General features: G+C 48.7%; 6 protein-coding genes across 6 annotated transcripts; 2 read left to right on the top strand and 4 right to left on the bottom strand.

The window, feature by feature from the left end:
- Positions 1-5,167: 5,167 nt before the first annotated feature.
- Positions 5,168-7,090, top strand: C8A04DRAFT_27549 (uncharacterized protein; the record flags this gene model as incomplete). Its single annotated transcript, XM_062780323.1, has 1 exon — positions 5,168-7,090. The coding sequence occupies one exon, from the start codon at positions 5,168-5,170 to the stop codon at positions 7,088-7,090; it is 1,923 nt and encodes a 640-aa protein (XP_062637983.1).
- Positions 7,091-7,636: 546 nt separating this feature from the next.
- C8A04DRAFT_27550 (uncharacterized protein) lies at positions 7,637-9,058 on the bottom strand (the record flags this gene model as incomplete). The annotated part of the gene is made up of 3 exons (XM_062780324.1): positions 7,637-8,498; positions 8,587-8,906; positions 8,990-9,058. 3 exons carry the CDS (start codon positions 9,056-9,058, stop codon positions 7,637-7,639), a joined length of 1,251 nt encoding a protein of 416 aa, XP_062637984.1.
- A 751-nt stretch (positions 9,059-9,809) lies between these two features.
- Positions 9,810-11,584, bottom strand: C8A04DRAFT_11310 (uncharacterized protein; the record flags this gene model as incomplete). Its single annotated transcript, XM_062776916.1, has 3 exons — positions 9,810-9,858; positions 9,968-10,873; positions 10,941-11,584. The coding sequence occupies 3 exons, from the start codon at positions 11,582-11,584 to the stop codon at positions 9,810-9,812; spliced, it is 1,599 nt and encodes a 532-aa protein (XP_062637985.1).
- Positions 11,585-12,274: 690 nt separating this feature from the next.
- C8A04DRAFT_36388 (ribonuclease H-like domain-containing protein) lies at positions 12,275-13,088 on the top strand (the record flags this gene model as incomplete). The annotated part of the gene is made up of 4 exons (XM_062783509.1): positions 12,275-12,349; positions 12,399-12,555; positions 12,641-12,914; positions 12,956-13,088. The coding sequence occupies 4 exons, from the start codon at positions 12,275-12,277 to the stop codon at positions 13,086-13,088; spliced, it is 639 nt and encodes a 212-aa protein (XP_062637986.1).
- A 123-nt stretch (positions 13,089-13,211) lies between these two features.
- C8A04DRAFT_36389 (uncharacterized protein) lies at positions 13,212-15,257 on the bottom strand (the record flags this gene model as incomplete). The annotated part of the gene is made up of 5 exons (XM_062783510.1): positions 13,212-13,504; positions 13,584-14,600; positions 14,666-14,869; positions 14,970-15,067; positions 15,205-15,257. 5 exons carry the CDS (start codon positions 15,255-15,257, stop codon positions 13,212-13,214), a joined length of 1,665 nt encoding a protein of 554 aa, XP_062637987.1.
- Positions 15,258-16,343: 1,086 nt separating this feature from the next.
- On the bottom strand, positions 16,344-18,537 carry C8A04DRAFT_36390 (uncharacterized protein; the record flags this gene model as incomplete). The annotated part of the gene is made up of 10 exons (XM_062783511.1): positions 16,344-16,432; positions 16,570-16,731; positions 16,828-16,955; positions 17,039-17,150; positions 17,207-17,433; positions 17,495-17,569; positions 17,658-17,728; positions 17,793-17,863; positions 17,924-18,000; positions 18,095-18,537. The coding sequence occupies 10 exons, from the start codon at positions 18,535-18,537 to the stop codon at positions 16,344-16,346; spliced, it is 1,455 nt and encodes a 484-aa protein (XP_062637988.1).
- Between the last annotated feature and the right edge of the window lie 1,048 nt (positions 18,538-19,585).

Raw genomic sequence — 19,585 nt, forward strand, 5'->3', positions numbered from 1 at the left:
TTCTATATATAGACCTTTTTTTCTTAATTACCGAATACCTTATATAGTTCCCCCTTAAAGTTATTAAAGTTACTAAAGACCTTCTAGGTAAATAATAGGGTATTATTAATATCCTTATATATAATATAGTCGCTGAGAGTCGGTTTAAACTATTATATAGCTTAACCGGTAAGCTTTAAGGCTATATAGCAGGCCTTAGTCCATTTATTAGGGAACTAAGCGTTATAATATTCAATATAAGAGGTCAATTCTATAAAGAAGTATACCAGGTCTTCCTTTCTTCTATTAAACCTCTTAGGAGCCTCGATCTTAAGCTTGGCTCTTTAGATATCTTTAAACTTAGTCTTATATTCTAAAAGTAAGCCCTTCTAAATCTTAGACTTATCTTTAAGCTCCTTTATCTTCTTTTATAGTATAATAAATATAGCCTTAGCTTTATCGTTGTTCTATAGGATTATATAACTGCCTTTAGTTAAGCCTATATAGTATTAGTAGCGCTTATAGTATTAGTTACCTTTATCTAAACTATAATAGAAATAAAGGAAGTAAGTAATATATAATAGATTAGGTTTTAACTATACTTTAAAAGGGTTTACCAAAGGTATAATATAAGGGTTATAATCTAGTAAAGCTAAAAGGTTTATAATAAGATAAGGATCTGGTCTTAATATTCATAATATAGTATAAGTAGTAATAAACAAGTTATATTACTTACTAGAGAACTCCCAGAGTCCTTTAGAACGAGTGAGTATATACTAGCTAGATTACCATTTTCCCCTGGTAATCTCTGGTATTGGCTTACCTAGATCACAGCGTGATCCTAGTGATCTATGATGCGGGATCACGATACTTGGTCTAGCCCTGATCGTGATCCTGTCCTGATTGGCTACCTAATGATTGGCTGTCAGTTTGTCCTGCGTCCTGACTTGTAGATCCCTTGGCCATTCCTCAGGCCAACTCGTGACAGATATTGCTCTTAGTAATAGAGGCGAAGAAGGCTATATAAAAGGTGTAGAGGAACTTAAGCTTACTTATATAGTTGATATATACATATATATTAAGTTCTTGATCTAGTGGCTATAGACTTATATCAATAGCCTAAAGTAGCCAATATTAAGTGGCTAGAGAAGGTAGGAGGAATATAGAGGTATATAGAGTATAATAATATCATTCTTCTAGTAATAGAGCTTAAATTTAATAGAGTAATAGCTCTTATAGCCATTAAGGGTTAACAGCTAGTATTTACCCCTTATATAAGGTACTATATAGAAGTTAAAGTATTTGATCTAATCTAGACCTATATCACAAACCAACTATATAAGGTGACCCTGGTGGGGCGTAGCCAAAACGGTACAGCAAATAGGACTAGGGCAGGATCGGGACGGCTATATGAAGGAAGGCCAAGGCAAAATACAGTAGCACCAGGTAGTCGGCGAGCGCCAACGAGCACGATAGCATCAGGTAGACAGCTACTTAAGGCGAGCTAAGGTAGAATACAGTAGCTGGCGAGCTATAGCTCGCCAGCTATTTTAGATAGTATATTAGGCACTCGTTCTAAAGGACTCTGGGAGTTCTCCAGTAAGTAATATAACTTGTTTATTACTACCTGTACTGTACTATAAACATTGAGACCAGATCACTATCTTATTATAAACCTTTTAGCTTCACTGGATTACAACCCTTATATTATACCTTTAGTAAACTCTTTTAGAATATAGTTGAAAGACGATCTATTATATATTACTTACTCCCTTTACTTCTGTTATAGTTTAGACGAAGATATCTAATACTATAAGTGCCAGTTCCAGTTTCAATATAACCTCCTTAGAAGAAGACCTTAATAATACCGTTAGGGTCTTTCAGCATAAGATTAAGGAGTTTAAAAAAGGCTTTAAGATCTAGTAGGACTTAATCAATAAGTATACTAGTAAGTTCGACGACATCGAAAGGGCTAAGCTTAAGATCGAAGCCCTTAAAAAGTTTGATAGAAAGAAAGAAGACCTTATATAATTCCTTATAGAACTTACATTCTATATTGAGTATTATAATATTCGGTTTCTAGATAGAGGTATTAAATTCCGTTATATAGCTTTAAGGCTTATTGGCCAAGCTATATATTAGTTTAAGCCAACCTTTAGGGATTATATCATAAACCAGAATATCGATGATATATTAATCTATATACCTAGAAGATCTTTAACGATTACAATGAATCCTAGAAGGAACTGTAGAAGGTGTTTAGAGATTAGGATAAAAAGGTCTATATTTAGGATTAACTTATTTGACTATAGTAAACTAAATTAGCCTTGACCTATATTATAATATTTTGATAAGACTCTATTACGGCTAGTATTAATAAAGAATGCCTAATATAACTATTCTATAATAAATTAAAAGAAGATATTAAGGATGAATTATATAAGGAAGATTAGCCTTTAGCTCTTGATAAGTACATTATTAAGGCTATCTATATTGATAACTATCTCTATATAAGGAAGTAATAAAGAAAGGGATAGTAGAAGTTGATTATCAGGGGGAACTATATTAATAAGGGGAAGAAACAGTGTAAGAATATATCCTATAGTACTTGACTAGGACCTATAGAGATTAATATAGTCTAGATCTAGTAGCTGAATAAGCAGCCCTATAATAGGTCTAGTATTACCTGCTATAACTATAGGAAGAAGGGCTACTATAAGTATAAATATAGAAGCCCCTAGAGGTAAAATAGAGTATTAGGATAATAGTCCCTAGTACTAGGATAAGAAGCTGCTATTATTAAAAAAGGAGTTAAATTTAAGGAGGTTACTACTAGTAGCTATAGATAGGATAACTTAGAAGATATATATAATAGAGAGGAATATATAGGCTACTATAGTAATATAGAGAAGTTTAGGCTTATAAGGAAAGAACCTAAAGAAGATAATAAGGATTTAGAACCCCCTTAGGTAGAATTCTCGGATATAGAAAAAAGAATATAGTAAATAGCTATAGGAACCTATTAATAGTAATGATAATTACCTTAAGTCTAATCTATATACCTAAGTAACCCTACTATATATTATAAATGCTATTATCGAGGAAATAGGACTTACCCTTACCTAGGACTAGTAAGGCTATTAGAAAACTACTAAGGAGGATCAGCCCCTAGGGCCTAACCTTTAGTACCTATAGAAAAAGGTACTTAAAGGGTAGGATATATTTAATAACCTTTAAGAAGTAATAATTAGGCTAAAGTACAACTATCACCTACTCTAGGGATAAATATACTATAAAGTCAGTATATAGTAGAAGTTCCAGGTAGAATATAAACTTTAATAGGAAACCCTTATTCAGAAGAAGAACGAGCTAAAAAGGGAATAGAGACTTAATATAGTCTACTATAAGGATTTAAAGGAGATAAGAACCGAGTTAAGGAAACTAAAGAAACTTAATAAGGAACTCTGGTAGTAGGAAGAAATTGTCCTATAGATAACTAAGTGACTAGCCGAGTATCAGATTGTTAATGCTACTAGCCAGTGTAAGGAACTGGCCCTATGGCAGAATGCAGATAGGCGTTTATTATGTTATTGAGAAAGCTTGCAGAAAGAGAACTACTTGGGGTTGTGCCTTACCCAGGGCTCCTTATATCCTGATATCCCTCCCCCCCCTGATGTGCGCGCTCGGAGCTCGGGCACCTCGGGCTCCACCTCCGAGCCGGGTCCGGAACGGCACCGGCCTGCGAGTGTCTCGGGAGAGGGACAGCCCCGCTATGTCAACCCAAGGCCATCGGCCACGATCCAACACGACTGCTGATGTCCCTGGCCTTGTGAGGGCATGGCCCTAGGCCTGAGCCCTTGACACTATAATCTACTTTTTTAAGAAACTATATATATATATATAAGGTTAAATATATTGCTAAAGTTATTTACTAATATCTAATATAGATTATCAGCCCTAGAATAAATGTAAATAAGGCTATTATTTAGTATATCTTCCTTATATATACTAGTCCTTTAACTAGTAGTAAGTACTTTAATATACTATAGTTCTATATTATAATTAGTATCTATAATATTAAAGGCTGTATCTTAATGTAATAGTAGTTTAATAGATATAACCTTCTTAACCTTTTATAATATAGTCTAATAGTATATTAAAACTATATATATCTAGCTAGAGCTATTTTTAGATAAGCTTCCAAAGTACTATTATCACAAGATAAGCTAAAGGAGTAGATAGCCCTATAATACTTTTAGGTTATTTTATATTACCTTTAGGATAATTACTAGACTATTGTAATTTATAATTAGGAAAGGGTAGAAGTTACCTATAGGAATTTAATAAAGGTAAACTAGAACTAAGAAATTATTAATAACTATAACCTCCTTTAAAGAGCTATTAAGATTTTAATAATCTTGTAGTTAACCTTAGTTTAATTTATATTTTATATAATTTAATCCTTTAACTAAGGAATAACTATAACTATAGGGTCTAGGTTACTAAGCTAGTGTAGTTTTATATCTAAGAAATAAGAAGTAGGATAACTCTCTCTTTAGATATAAGCTAGGATAATAGTCAGCTATACTCTAGATAGGACCTAAATAGATATATATAACAGATAAAGTGGCTTTGAAAAGCTTACTATAGGTTAGCTTTAGGATATCCACTTAATATATCTATTTAATAACTCGACATAGAGTTTCTACCCTATTATTAAATATAACACTTTAAAATTCTAGACTATTCTTATCTTTAGGATAAGGGTTATATTTATATTAACTTAGAGTAGACCCATGGTTGTTAGCGGCGAGTGACAAACAAACAATAAGTCGCAGATACCAAGATGAATGAAGGCGTAAAATTGACTTGTAATTCAGAGCCAATTCTTATATATATACACTCGGGTATCTGCCAAATTCTTCATACTCCTGATCTCTCTCTACGGAGCCCGCTTTTCGTCGCCTTCAGACGAGCAGGCTTCCATTCGACCCATTGCCTCTCACCCTGCCAAGCCCTTTCGGCTGAAATCTCAAAGACGTCAATGCACAACTGAGCCTTTTCACCAACCGACTTCCAAATCGACCCTCCCGCCAATAACGTCCTCCGTTTTGTTCGGCCCGCCGTGGATTTGGTTGTCTGGGCCGAAGCCTTTCACCCTTAAAACCATACAAGGCCGCCATCGCAAATGCCCGATAAAACGCTCAAGGTTGTGACGTACGCTGCTGGCGCCTCACTCGCTGCTATTACCCTCATCTATGTATTTGCGCCCACTTACTTCCTCGATAACCATGATCCGAACTCGGTCAGCGGGGCGTTCTCAGGCCGCAAGAAGGGGGCCGTAGGGCTTTCGAACACCGCCAATGATTGTTTCATCAATTCAGTCCTCCAAGCCCTCGCCGGTCTCGGCGACCTCCGACTTTACTTAATACGAGAGGTGCATCGCCGGAACCTCGACGAGCAATCGATATACACCCAGATTGTTCCCGCCGATGTTCGAGCCCAGGTCGAGTCTGACCACGCGCTTCCTCCCCTGTTGAAGGACACACCGGAGTGGAAGTTGCAGGGGTTACAAACGGGCAGTGTCACAAAGGGGCTCAAGGGCATACTGGATGCATTGAATGAGCGCCCAATAAACAGAAAAACCATATCTGCTGCACCTTTTCTACGAGTCCTTGAACAATCGTTCCGTCAGCGCATTAGCCGGCAGCAGCAGGATGCACAGGAATTCCTACAAGTAGTGGCCGAGAGGCTTTGCGACGAGTATCATGCTGGGCATAGGGCTCGTTTGCTCGCCACGTGCAGAGAGCGAGGCCTGGGCGATGATGCCCCATTCAACCCCCCGAAGACTCCGAACAACACCGTGGCTGCTGAATCGCCACGACCATCCAGCAACGACCACGGCCAGATAGCCGGCGTAGTGCTCGGTGGTGCCGGGCATGGTGGCGCCAGCGCGGAGAAGCCGAATACGGAGGAGCAAGAGGAAGGGTTTCCGTTAGAGGGCAAGTTTGAATCCCAGATCGAGTGTTTGACTTGTGGGTTCAAGCCACGGCCCACGGTATCCCCCTTCTGCACCTTGACACTCAACGTACCCCAGGTGGCATCCTCGACGCTTGGAGCGTGTTTTGATAGCATGTTTAAGACCGAGTATATCGATGACTTCAAGTGCGAAAAATGCCGTCTGTTACACGCCCTAGCCATCTTCGAGAGACAGACGCGGTCAGCGTCCGCCACAGATCGGTCGAGAGCGGAAGAGGCCGTGACGAAGCTCCAACTTGCTATCGCCGTGGATCCGGAGAAACCACCGGAAGGCATCGAGCTCCCCGATCCGCACTCCGTTCCGAGGTGTAGGATCGCACGGCACACCCGCATGACCGAATTCCCCAAGATCCTGGCGGTTCACCTTTCAAGGTCGATCTTTGATGCGAGTCACTCGTCGTTGAAGAATTCGGCCAGGGTTGTTTTTCCCGAGAAGCTTCCGCTAGGTGGCCTGCTTCAGCAGCGCAAGTACACGCTTCTTGGTGTTGTCACACATAAAGGAAGCCACAACAGCGGCCATTACGAATCATTCCGGAGGCAAAATATGTACCCGCCCTTTTCCAACCCAAGCACGTTCCAAGAGTCGCCTGCTTATAGCAGACGGCCTAGTCCCGCTCCCACCCCGGGACGCCGAAGCCAGAGCCCGCTTCTAAGTGACCCCAGTTCCTCACCAGCACAGGGACCGACTGATCAAGTCACCAACCTTTCGCCCTTGTCCCCGGCGCTCTCTCGTCGCCTCCTTGGCACCACAACAATAAGCGCTGACAGCTCGCCGTCGATGGGGGCATCGCCGCGTTCTAGCAGCTCCGGCCCGGCTCCCTCCGCCTCGCTCGACGCCATCCAAATATCACCGGCCAGCGGTGGGAAGAACCAACACCCCTTGACGCCCCCTACCCAACCCACCATTTCCACGTCTGGGGTCAAGGCTAAAGCCAAGGCCAGGCAGCAGAAGCAGCAGAGGTCCCGGTGGTGGCGTATCAGCGACGACAAGATCAAGGAAGCTACCACGCGTGACGTATTGGGCATGCAACGCGAGGTGTACTTGTTGTTTTATGAGATAATACGGTCGTAGATGGCGGGCGATACGTGGCTAGGTTTAGAGTGCAATCTCAAAAGCGCGGGGTTGAGGTGGCTCGGGTGGATAGAACAATAAGTAAGGGGTACAAGGGTGCTGTGACGTTAGTGTAGTAACCTTGTGAATCCCCAGCGGCGGCAGAAGCGGAAAACATGGAGGAAAAACCAGAATTAAAGATGCGAGGCGGACTAGATCTATCACTAGGCCGGTGATGTCAACTTCATCATAAGAGTGCCGAGCCGATATCCAATCCATCCGCGGGAAGCCATCACGAAAAGGACTCACGAACCCCTTTCCAATCCAGTTTTCGTACTTTATTCACTGCACACCCCCTCCCCGCACCCCATGTAAGATTATCGCCAGGAGGCGGAGGCAAGCTGCAAGGCTTGGAAAGCGGTCCTGCCAGTGAGATGGGGAGCCACTTGAGAAACCGCCCGGGCAGACATCACAGGGCGGCCTATTGTGTATCTCCACACCATGCATGTTACCACTGACACAAAGTGTGGATATATTATATGCCACGGGCAACATCCCCCCCCCGAATCATTGCCCGAGCAACAATTTCGCCAATTGTTCCGCCTTCTCGCCCTCAGGAAGGGACTCCTTCCGTACTGCCTCCGACTTGGCATGATCAAATCGCCATAAACCGCCGGTCTTGTCAGAATCGCCATTTTCGGGTAGGCTGACGGCCGGTCCAAGGCTGTTCAAGATTGGGTCCACAACATCGGTACGGTCTGTGAAGTAACGGCGCTCCCAAGTGCGCCCTTCGGCCCGCTCCTGGGCGCGCAACTCGCGCTGCGCATTCTCAATTTTGCCTTTTTCTACGCTGACTGTGTCAAGATCGCCTTTGGCGATCGCGGCTGCCACCTTGGACCAAGCCCGTCGGGACTCGAGAGGGTGTTGCTTCTCCAGAGGGGCGATGTCGAGCTCACTGAGAGGAAGAGGGACCCAATTTTCGATGAGGTTGTCTTTGTTGTTGTGCTTTGCGGCCCCGGAGTGGATCTCGAAGGATCTGGTCCATTGCCCGGACACGTTGAACAACACTTCTTTTTCATTGCCGGTGGGATAAAGAATCGCAGTGAACGAGTTCTTCTTCCCGGATAACCAGCCCTTGCCGCTGTAGTCAATTTTGGCTGTGAAACCGGTAGAAGACGTGATATAGGAGCTGCCCTCTAGTTCGATGAAGGGAGAACCGAAGATAAGACCCTCTATATGCAGGGATGGCAGGGTGATAAGGAAGGTTTCCGGTTCTCCGGGCGATGTTGAAGGTACACTCAGCACCGCATGGCCAATCTGTTTGATGTTGATCGTCTTGGAAAAGGACGCTTTCTGGGCATTGTAGCCTTCTAGCCGAACGCCGCTGGCAAGGTTGGTGATGTTGTATGCAGTTGCTGGGGGGTGGTGGCTACGAGTCGACAAAAGTAAAGTAGTCAGTCAGTACATGGCTGATGACAGTGGCCAGCCACTTGCCGGGTAACGATCCAAACACTGACCTAACTTGCTCGCTGATCAACTCAGTGGTCCCGGCGTCATCTTCCCATTTCCCTAGAAAAAGCTCGCCGAGGAATGGATTAAGGGGCTTTTTCTCATTTCCATATTGTTCACTTCGGCTAGCGTACTGCTGCTTTAAAGTGGTCAAAAACCACTTCAGCACTAGGAGCGCGCGTTTTGCGGGGTCGGCTTCTTTGGCGGGCGCGGCGAAGATAGATGGGTGCTCGCACCAATATGAGCTGAACTCGGTCAAACTAGTGGCTGAGAGGATGAAGGGCGGCGCGGTGAGGCTAGAGAGATCGCCGTTGAAGGACGCGATAGACTGACTCGGAAAGTTCGGGTTAGCTTTTTCTATCCATAGCCGTTCGTGCTAATGAAGGAATGGAACGTCTGCCATTTACGAACCTTGAGGAACGAGCCCCAGCTAGCTCCGGCGCCGCCGGCCTGTTGCTGAGCAGGCGTCCCAGATTCCATCTTGAATGCGAGTGTCCAGCGTCGAGAAGTGGTGTATAATAGGCTGAAGGGCAAAAGACTTGACGGACAAAGTTATGTATATGCGAGGCAGATAGAGTTGAAAGCTAAAGCGGGCACGCTGTGGGTATGGTGTAGGTTTCGCGAGGGTCTCGAAGAAGAGTAATTCCCTTAGCTAGTTCCGGTGATAAAATCGAAGTTGGGTTCCAGGGAACCTTGTGTGGTGTCGCGTGTACTATGTCCTAGGGGGTGGGGCGGTTACTAGATTGGTGGGGAGTTTGGGATGAAACTTGGGGGACTGGCGCGGATCACCCCACCCCTCTCTCCCCACTTTCGTCGACCATGAATGAGCGCCCCGTGAACCGAGTGTGAGAGGTATACAGCGGGTGAGAGGTACCGAGAAAAACAAGCGGGAAATCGAGGTTCCGACGGCTCCTAATAGGCACAGCCAACAGAGCTGGTAGGTACCCCTCGTTTCCAGAAACGAGAGACTATTATATACATACGCTGAGCCCGTCAAGGGCATGTATGTATCTTGATCTACCGTCACAGATCCAGCTAATAACTAATGATGGGAGTGTCTCCAACTCTGTAAAACGACTATCTTCCGTTAAACGCTGGGTAGTAAATTGTACAATAAAAGTTGCAGACAAATAAATAGAAACGGGTATGTTGTAGGTACGTGAATTCATGTATGATCCCTTTTGGAACCAGTTTGGCCGACTTGGTGGCCGGCTTGGTGGCCGAGCATGTATCATCTCGGCGCGGACTTAGCCTGGACCTCGGCCGCCCACCACTTAGGCCTACCCCCAAATCATGTTAGCTGCAGCCTTTGACTACCGGGCAAAATAATAGAAGCGTATGGGGATGTAAAATGCAAGGTTAGCCCAAACAGGAGGAAGTTACACGTACCAATTTATCACCTCCTTACCCCGGCGCGCAGCCTCAGCGCAGAATACCATGGCATGGCTGAGGATAACTTCTTCCAGGGTGCAGCCGACAAGCTCTCTCTGGGCCCTGTCGGACGACCAACCATGGTTCTTGACCTTGTCGATAGCGAGTATGAACTGACGAGTTAGGCCAGTATCCCCTCCGCCGTGCCCGGCGCCTCCGCTCGGAGGGCGATGCACGGTTGTCTTTCCGGTACGGAAGTCTTCGACGGTGATGGTAGTCGAGTCAGCGTATATTTCACCGTCGACGCCGTACAGATGGGTATAGCGTTGGCATATCTTTTTGGTGTGAGAAACCATATGGAAGACGGCCGTCTTCGCATTGCGGCTACCCGTCCCGCTCTCACCCGCCAACGGCTCTTCCTCCCAGTTGAGGGTGACCACTTGGTCATCGCACACATCGTTGTCGCATTCGTAAACACACCTGCCAAACCAGTTTCGACGTGAGACCTCCGAATCCGGTGTGGTAGAAGTATAGTCCTTGGCGAGCTCAGAAAGCACAGCTTTCTTGGCTTCTTTCATGCTGTCACACGACTCAATATCAGGAACAACGATACTCACGGGCCAGCCTGTGTTGCAGGTCTCCAGCCCCGCGATCTCCGGGCCGACATAGATACGCTTTGCTGAGTATTTGCAGTCGCTTTCAACTGGGCAGGAGAGGCAGTTGGTGGCATTCCCGGCCCTGGCTGGTTTGCGGCTCCGCTTGAAATACTGCAGAGTACCGGTGCTAGTTACCGAGGATGGTAGATGGGGTGGAGGCCCGTCCTTGACTGAGTAATCAGAGGGGGAGCATAGCAACCAGAGCAGCACATCGATGTCGTGGCAACTCTTGGTCAATAGGCTTGGGGCAGTGGTGCTCTCGCGACGCCTGCCAGTTATGTCAGCGGAATGTCGCAATCTTTAGAAGAAGCGAGTGGCGTTCCCATGCCACGTACCAGTTGCCACGGACGTAACTATGGCTAAAATGCCACCACCCAACGGGTTCCGTATGTACAACAGACAGGATATCCCCAATTACGCGGTCTTGCACCGCAAGCTTTCGGAGGAGCATATTGTGGGGACTGTAACGAAGAACATGCCCAATGGAGAAGACAGCTTGTTCCCCCCCCGAGACCTTGTTTGCTTGCAAGGCCGCGTACATATCGATACAATCTTGGAGGGTGGTCGCCAACGGCTTCTCGCACATGATATGGAACCCGCCGAGGTTGGCCAGGGCGACCACCACGTCGCGATGCATCTCATCCAGCACGCAAACGAAGGCGGCGTCGATGCCCGGAGGCACGTTTTCCTCCCTACCGCTCGCCGCGCGCGCGCGGCGCTCCTTTTCGTAAGCGATAAACTCACGCCAGTCGGCGAAAGCAGCTCCTTCGGGCGGGGGAGCACCCGAACCCCATATAAAGGCCTCCCCAAACCAGTTCCTCTTGTAGTTGTCCGGTTCGGAAACGGCAGCGACCACGCCGTTCGTAGCCGATGCGATGGCTTTAGCGTAAGTTTTCCCCCGCGAACCCGCGCCGATGATGAGAATACGAGGCGGGTCTGCCGAGGGGGCAGCCTGGGTGGACTCCTCGGTTTTCGACATGGTGGTGTTCGTGTACTTCAAAGGAGGGAGGATTTTGAGCTCATATCCCCATGGGCAGGTTTATTTGTTGAAAAATGAACACAAAAAGTTGTGACCAACACTCATCCTCTGAGACGATAAATAAGCTAAGTACCTACGGAGATGGATAAAAGGGGCAGGAGTGCGGCGGGCTCCTGAGGCACCGAGCTTTAATCGAGGGGAAGCATGCCCCCCCTTCCCCTCTTCACCCGGCACTGTGTTGTCCCCAGTCACCTACGGAGCCAGTCCCCCTAGAGAAGAAGAAAGCCCACCGTGTGCTTGTGTGCTCATGTGCGGTGTTGCAGCTATTCTGCGTCGGCCTTAGCGGGTGTGTCAGGACGGGAGAGGATTTGTCCGACCGCAGGAGTCCTCAAGGCGAAGGAACGTCGTCGGAACCTCTGGTTGTATCACGGTGTGTATGTTAAAATACACATACTGTATGTATGTAATGTATGTGTGTATGTATTTATGGCAAGCTCCCCCACTTCCCATCCCCATTCTCAACATTACGAGAAAAGCAAGTCAATGCCTTCACCTCGGATTTCCCCCCGGTTATCACCTCAAATTCCGAGCTTCTCTTGTCTGCTTTTGTTCAGTCGGATACATTACTCAAATGTCTCACCTCCTCGGTTCATAGATTCACGGGCTACGAAGGCCTACCCCAGTTTCTCCATGGCGACAAATCAGTTGGCTCAACAGTTACAGCCGACTGAGCGGCAAGATGCCCTCATATGGATTGACTGCGAGGTAATTGAATCTTCTTCTTGTGTCGTTCTTGGGCTAACCCTGCCGCTAGATGACCGGCCTAAACCCAGACACCGAGTCTATTCTCGAGATCTTCTGCCTCATAACTGATGGCCAGCTAGAACTTCTTGACAGGGCTGGGTGGGGTGTTGTTATCCACCACACAAAAGAACGGATGTCTAGGATGGATGAATGGTGCACCAGGGTCCGTACGTGCTCTGTCCTCTGAGTCTCCTCGAGATGAAGCATAGAAGCGTTGGTAGCAGATGGGTTTACTGACCATGTGAAACCAAGACGGCGAGAGTGGGCTTACGGCGGCTGCCATTAATTCCACCGTAACCCCCGAGGAGGCTGCTGACGGCCTCCTCGCTTATATCCAAAAACATGTACCCGAAAAGGGGGCAGCGTTGTTGGCGGGGAACAGCGTACATGCTGACCGCACCTTTCTTCGCATGGGGCCGTACAGTAAGGTTCTCGATCACCTACACTACCGAATCCTAGACGTCAGTAGCATCAAAGAGGCCGCGGGGAGGTGGTGGTATGTGGACCCCCAGCATTTATCCCTTACGTACATTGGTTTAGTTCATGCCCTGACTTTTTGCAAAACAGCCCAAGAGCGGCAATCTCGGCGCCGAGGAAACAAGGCCTACACAAGGCAAAAGATGACATACTCGAGAGTATCAATGAGGCCAAGTATTATCGATCGGCTATCTTCCAGAAAGCTGAAGCCTCCACCCACTGAAGCAGACATCCATACTGGATCAACATGTATCCGAGGGTTGAAGCCAGTACGAAACACATTCAACCCGATTCGCCTGGGTCATTTTCTCATGATCATCCCTTCGAGCGCTCTAAAGTGGTGCAACTACGTCTTAACATCAGGCTCATCCCTGCCTACGAACTCCTTAAACTTGAGGAGTTCCGTCGCCATTTTAATCTCAGGCCCCAGGAAGTCCTGGGCGTCAAGATCGTATGTAGAGGGGTCGCTGCTGTGCTGCTCGATATAGAGACGGATGGTGGCACCCGACGAACCGGTCCCAGACAGCCGCACAACGATCCGGCTGCCGGAAGAGAAGCGGGCGTAAAGGCCCTGGTTCGCCGACACAGATCCATCCAAGTCGGTATACGAAAAGTTACCGGCCTCAGTCACGGTACGGTCTAGGGCAAAGGGATCATCAGAGTCAGTGGGGAAATTCCGAGAAGCTCACATGGGGCATGACGAAAGATTGATACTTACCGCCGACCTTGCTACCGACAAAATTCGGGTCAGCAACTAGGTCCTTCAGGACACCTACCACCTTGTTGGCACCACCCGAGTCGACGTCTTCGTAATCATAACGGGTAAAGAAGGTACGGCCGTACTCGGCCCAGAAGTCCTTCTGGATCTGTTTGATGCTCGGCGCAACGCCAGGTTTTGCCAACCCCAGGCCGGCAATGATGTTAAGCCAGGCTACGATAGCCCAGAGGCCGTCCTTCTCACGAATGTGGTTGCTGCCAGTTCCGAATGACTCCTCGCCGCAGATCGATAGCTTATCAGCGTCGAACAGTGCACAGAAAAACTTCCAACCGGTCGGCACTTCGTAGGAGTTCAGACCCTGCTTCTTGGCCACAAGGTCCACGGCCCCGGATGTGGGCATGCTGCGGGCCAGGCCGTAGACGCCATTCTTCTTGAAGTACGGGATGAGCTTGGCGTGGTGGGCAATGATTGCCAGACTGTCGCCGGGGGAAACAAACGCGCCAGCGCCGTAAATCATGTTCCGGTCACCGTCGCCATCCGAAGCCGCACCAAAAGGAATCTGCTTTTTCTCCACAACTTCGACCAACTCATGTGCATAAGTCAAGTTGGGGTCTGGATGGCCGCCGTTGAAGTCAGGCGACGGCACGCAATTTTGAATAGATTCGGGGCCCAGACCAAGCTCCTGCTCGAAGATTGCCTTTCCATACGGCCCGGTGACACCCGAGAGACCGTCAAAGAGGACCTTGAAGTCGCTGTAGGTTGCGAAGAATTTCTTGATCAGGTCGAAGTCAAAGATATCCTTAAGCATCTGGGTGTAGTCTGCGGTACTGTCCACCACCTCAACTTCTAGAGCACCATAGTTCCTCGTGCCGATCGTAATCATGTCGACATCGGGTATGCTGGCGATTTTGTACGACTGCAAGGTCTTCGAGGTCTCGAATATTTTGTTGGTCACCGACTCGGGAGCGGGGCCGCCATTCGCTAGGTTGTACTTGATGCCGAAGTCATTTTTGGGTCCTGCCCACAGGCATGTTAGACGGCTGTGGTGAATCAAGCGTCCCAACGGTTGTTGATTTACTTACCACCCGGGTTGTGGCTGGCAGTGAGAAGGATCCCACCGGTAGCTTTGCGCTTGCGGATGAGGTGGCTGGCTGCTGGAGTGGAAAGAATACCGTTCTGGCCGATCAAGAGCTTCTTTACGCCATACGCGGCACCGATCTTGGCGATCAGTTGGATAACTTCGGGATTCCAGTACCGCCCATCACCCCCAATGACGAGGAAGGAGCCTAGAGAGAGGGGATAGGTCAGCCACTAACTCCCGTATCCCATGCTGTGGAGCACAGGTGGTGCGGTGTGCGTGCTCCGCCTGTAGTTGAGCTAGCTCACCCTCGGCGCCCTCCGGGATGGAGAGCAAAATGCTCGTCACGAACGACTCGCTGTAGTTCGGCTTTTGGAAAACAGTGACCTTTTTGCGCAGGCCAGACCTAGTATGTGCGTTGCGAAGTTAGTCCCACCGCACATTGGGCCCTAGAGTCAAGCTACACGCAGCGTGAATAAAAATGCCCCCTTTCCTTTAGAAAGGGGGAACTGCAGGGCGGGGTCAAACAGCGAACTGACGTACGTGCCGGGCTTCTGGTCCGTAAAAGGTGTAAAGTTCACGGTCTGGACGTCCATGATGCCGGCTCTGATTCTCCAGTTTGGACCGAGTCAATGAAGTCTGAGTGTATGAGAATCTCGTAGTATGGTCTAAGATGAGGTGGCAGGTAGGAGAGGGATTTGGTGAGGCGTTCTTAATCGTTGGCCGCTCGTTGCTGCTTCGAGGCGACCTGGCGTGGGGCTTCATAAATCAAGGTTTCCCTGCAAGCAGGCCGAGACCTCGAGCTGCACTGCATCGGCTCCACCGTTTACATCCGTAGGTACACACCAAGAGGTTTTCTGGCCTCCCGTCCTCCAACAGCGGTACCGAGCGGGGCCACAGTGCAACCCCGAACTCCTCGGCGGCACAATTGTGGCACCTCATCCTGCACTTTCCTCACCCTCTCACCCAACTCAGCATCTGGCGTCGGGGTATGGCTCGGGCTCGGGCTCCTATTGGCGGATGTCAGGGTACTTCCCTCAGTTAACGCAGAGCCGCCATTTCCGTCCTCTTGTTCCATGTGTTGGGGTTGGCAAGTTGGGTTAAGTGTTGACACCTCTGGTGCGGGGTTGGGCTCCTTTGCCTTGGTGGGGGTTCACGCTGGGTACCGGTGACGTACTGTATCTTGACAGGAACCATACCTGAGTAGGTAATCATCGTTATTTACATATCTGGTATGGAGGCAGCGAAACAAGGCGGTACCGACCGACCCTCCCGCCTAAGGTGGTATGCGATGATCAAAACACACCTCCATTGGTTCGACTTTAGGTTCACAAACTCGATCATAGTTCCAACACTGGGGCTCCATGGTTATTGTGAGTCAGGAGAGTTGGTACCTAGGCACCCCACAATAAGCCCGTAGTACCGTTATCGTCAGTCTACCTTTTACCAGTCATTGACTACAATCTGTCTCCCACAATCTTCCTAAGGGTCAGGGAATAAAAATACTTATGAAGATACAGAGGGGGGGAGGGGTATGCAACTTTGTCCCGACATCATCCCACTAGATTTAAGCTCTACATCCGCCATGATCTCTCAATATTTCCGCTGATAATCAACTGCTGTGGGTCAGGGACATCGCCCGATATGGTCGTTATCGGGAACCAACCTAGCTGTATCGGGCTTCATGCAGAGGTGGCAGATGATGGCTCGTTGTCCGAAGTTTCCGACGCCGCTAATCTCAATGTGAAGAGCTCCTTGAATCTCTTGGCCGCTGCAGTGTGGAAGACATCAGTATCACGGCGGCGTCGCACAACTGAGGTGGTTTGGTCGGCTGCCCATCGTGTCTAGCTAGACGGAGGGGCGTATCATGGCGTAGGTGGTGGCGTTGTTAAAAGAGCGAGCACATACCTTCCTCTCGGTCAAACCATATCTCGAACGCGCGTGACTTATTCTGTCGCATATTTTCTTGCCGATACCCCTGACAGAAGACGTAGAGTTGGATATCCTTGAGCCAGACACGCCGCCGCGAACGCCGGCTGAGCCATGCTGGAGATTGACTTTGGTCCGTGACTGTGCAGTGGTGCCTAAGTCAGTGCGTGCTTTAATCTTTCGATGTGGCAGAGGAACACAAGGAGCTAAATATATGAAAAAGGGAATGGTGTTCACCAAATGCCGTCCACACGGGACACTGCCGCAGCTCGCCCTCCCACACAGCTGCGTGGAGGCGTAGGCCTTTGGTTTGCATATCCTCATATACAATGAGCGAATGCTTGAAGCTGTCGTCGATGATTTGTCTAATTCAAGTTAGTGCCCTTTTCGGGATCATGGCAAGGGGGAGGAACAGAAGGGCCAAGGGAGAAAGTGGATGGGGTATTACGCCTGGAACAACCGTTTTTCCCGGTTGAGCTGGAACTCATTTGGATGGATCTGGACGGTTAACAGATCCCGGGCTTTCAGAGCAACAAACGTGCAATAGAAAAGAACCATTTCTAGGCCGGATTAGCGGACCATATGCATGGATGATTGAGCAGGCTTCACGACTCACCTTCCCATGTGAGAAAATATAGGGCCACCCAAAGTTTGCTACATTTCTCTGATTTGCTCCACCTCTTCAGCTGCAGAGCACTTCCTTCGCGCTCAATACAAAGTTCGTGGGCACCAAACATGGAGAACCATGGAGTGCTTTGCTGGACGGTCCTCACCATCAAGTATGGGCATTCGTCTTCGGAGCTCAAGAATACAACAACGGAGATGGTCTCGTTGTCAAAGGACCTATTACCACGGAGTTGTCAAACATTTTAACCCAAACATCACGAACTGCACGCTAGCTTACCGCCTAAAGAGTATTGTTGAATTCTGCGGAATTGTGATGTGCCCCCATGGGTAAAACGGGCCATGTGATCTTGACCTAGTGGGCCATGTGTGAGTTATTACAAAGGTTTTCACCACTGTCTCAACAGGTCTGGGGATAGCAAGTAGAACAAGGTAACGCCTACGGTTTCAGATGCTTCAATGTCGTCCGTGATGGGAGTGGAAGAGAAAATATTTGTTCCGCCCAATGCGAATTCTGGAGCAAAGCGTTAACTACCCGGGGCATCGGCGAGGTGCGTGGGGGTTGGGAGTGTACAGACGTGATCGTATGTTACTGCTAAAGCCGTTGTCTCCTGCCGGACAAGAGCACCGCTCTGTGGCGCGGAGGGAGCTACAGAAACATTAGTACACCTTGACGCGGGACCATATGAACCCGAGCTGGGATACCTACAGATTCCTCTCTGCTCACGGAGCGTTATGATGCGTGACCGGAGCGCCTCAAGGGTGTTGAGATCGAAGCTTGGGGATCTAGCCCGGTGTCATTAATACAATGCCCTTAGAATCGGTCATCTTCAAAAGGGGATAATTGCAGTGTTGACAGGGGGAAAGGTGTAGTCAATACCTAGTGAGCAGCTGCTTCAGAAGCGAGAGGAAGTAGTTATAGAGGACAAAGCGCTGTGGGAGGGGAAGGCCGGCAGCCTCCTCAGTCATGCTGTTATACATCTTCCGCCATCTTATTTCCCTAGTCATGGCCTTGTCCTCGTAAAACCCGGTGATGTCTTTTAGAGTCCGGGACAGACAAGGGAGCACCACATTGAGGTAGACAGCGATGAAAGGAACACGGCCGAAGTGCATTTGAGAGTGGTCTGCAAGGCTGCGCAAGAGTCTGCTGGAGCTCCGTATCTCTTCCGCAAGAGCTATGAGATGGCTATGAAACGATTCCGTGAGCGCCGCGCGAAGCTGATCAAGGCCGCAAGCGACTATTTCGGCTTGATCAGCTTCTCGGCAGCAGGTGAGGAGAAGCTGTGTCTCGACGGGGATATTGGCCAGGGCGAACTGCTCCATTTTGTTGCGCCTTTCCCTTGCTAATGTTGCAATGCAGCACGGATATGGGGTCAGCCACTACGGCGTATCTGGAACACCGGAGCGATGAGGGTCATGGATAGCGCCGGCACGTTTCCGAAATCGATTTGAACATCATGGTCGCGCCACGCAGGAGCCGTATCCTAGGTTGGCTCGTCAGGGGCGAAGACCTACAGCAGCCTGCGACGTCCTCGGGGTTCTTCGGGTTCGCCTTTCTAATATTCGGTACCTATGTTGGACCAGACCGCCTGTGCTGTGATAGACCGATAGGTGGAATGATAAATACTAGAGCGCCTGGGTTGTATTATGATGCGATAAATAAGGTTGGTAGTGAGTGGGTTGCTAGGGGGAGGGGGAAGAAGAAAAGAGGGGGAACCTTGATCGCTGAAAGGAGGCGAAACAATAATAAGGCGTGTGGGATATTGCCGATTCACCACGGCCCTGCGAATTCCCCTCCAACAAGAGCCGGATCTTTCACTTGTGACCCACTTGCTCTTGATGTGGCAGCCACCTGACCTGGTCGTTGGTGGGGGAGCGTGGGCGGGAACCAAGCAGACATGGAACGATCGCAAAGAGCTGCCACATGGTGTCAAAGCTCATCCTCTTGCCCCAGACCCCAAGCGCAGGGCTAGGCGGCATACCTACAGCGGGCCAAATCGAACATGCAGCGGCCCGGCGGCAGTGTGCGATGTCTTGAGGAGTCAGAGATTGCCACGAAGTCGGCTGAATTGCCGCGACTGGTGCGAAATTGCGCCCGCAGCCCAATGCAAAGAGGGGGCCAATTCTTTGGTGGGCCATTCAACAACTCTCTTTGCGCACACTCCGACCACTATTCGCTGTTCCTTCACGACGAGGGGTGCCATGGTGGGTGGATGAACAGGACTAGTCATCATCGTGCAACATGGAGCTATTTTTAATTGGGCTGTAAAGGGACGCACAATGGGCAATTCGGGTAATTGTGTTTCCGGGGGTTGCGAATACTCCAAGGTGTCGGAAGCATACCCGGGGCTGGCACATCAAACTCGAGTCT

Source organism: Dichotomopilus funicola (genome assembly GCF_033296635.1).
Source record: "Dichotomopilus funicola strain CBS 141.50 unplaced genomic scaffold C8A04scaffold_22, whole genome shotgun sequence".
Lineage (NCBI taxonomy): Eukaryota > Fungi > Ascomycota > Sordariomycetes > Sordariales > Chaetomiaceae > Dichotomopilus > Dichotomopilus funicola.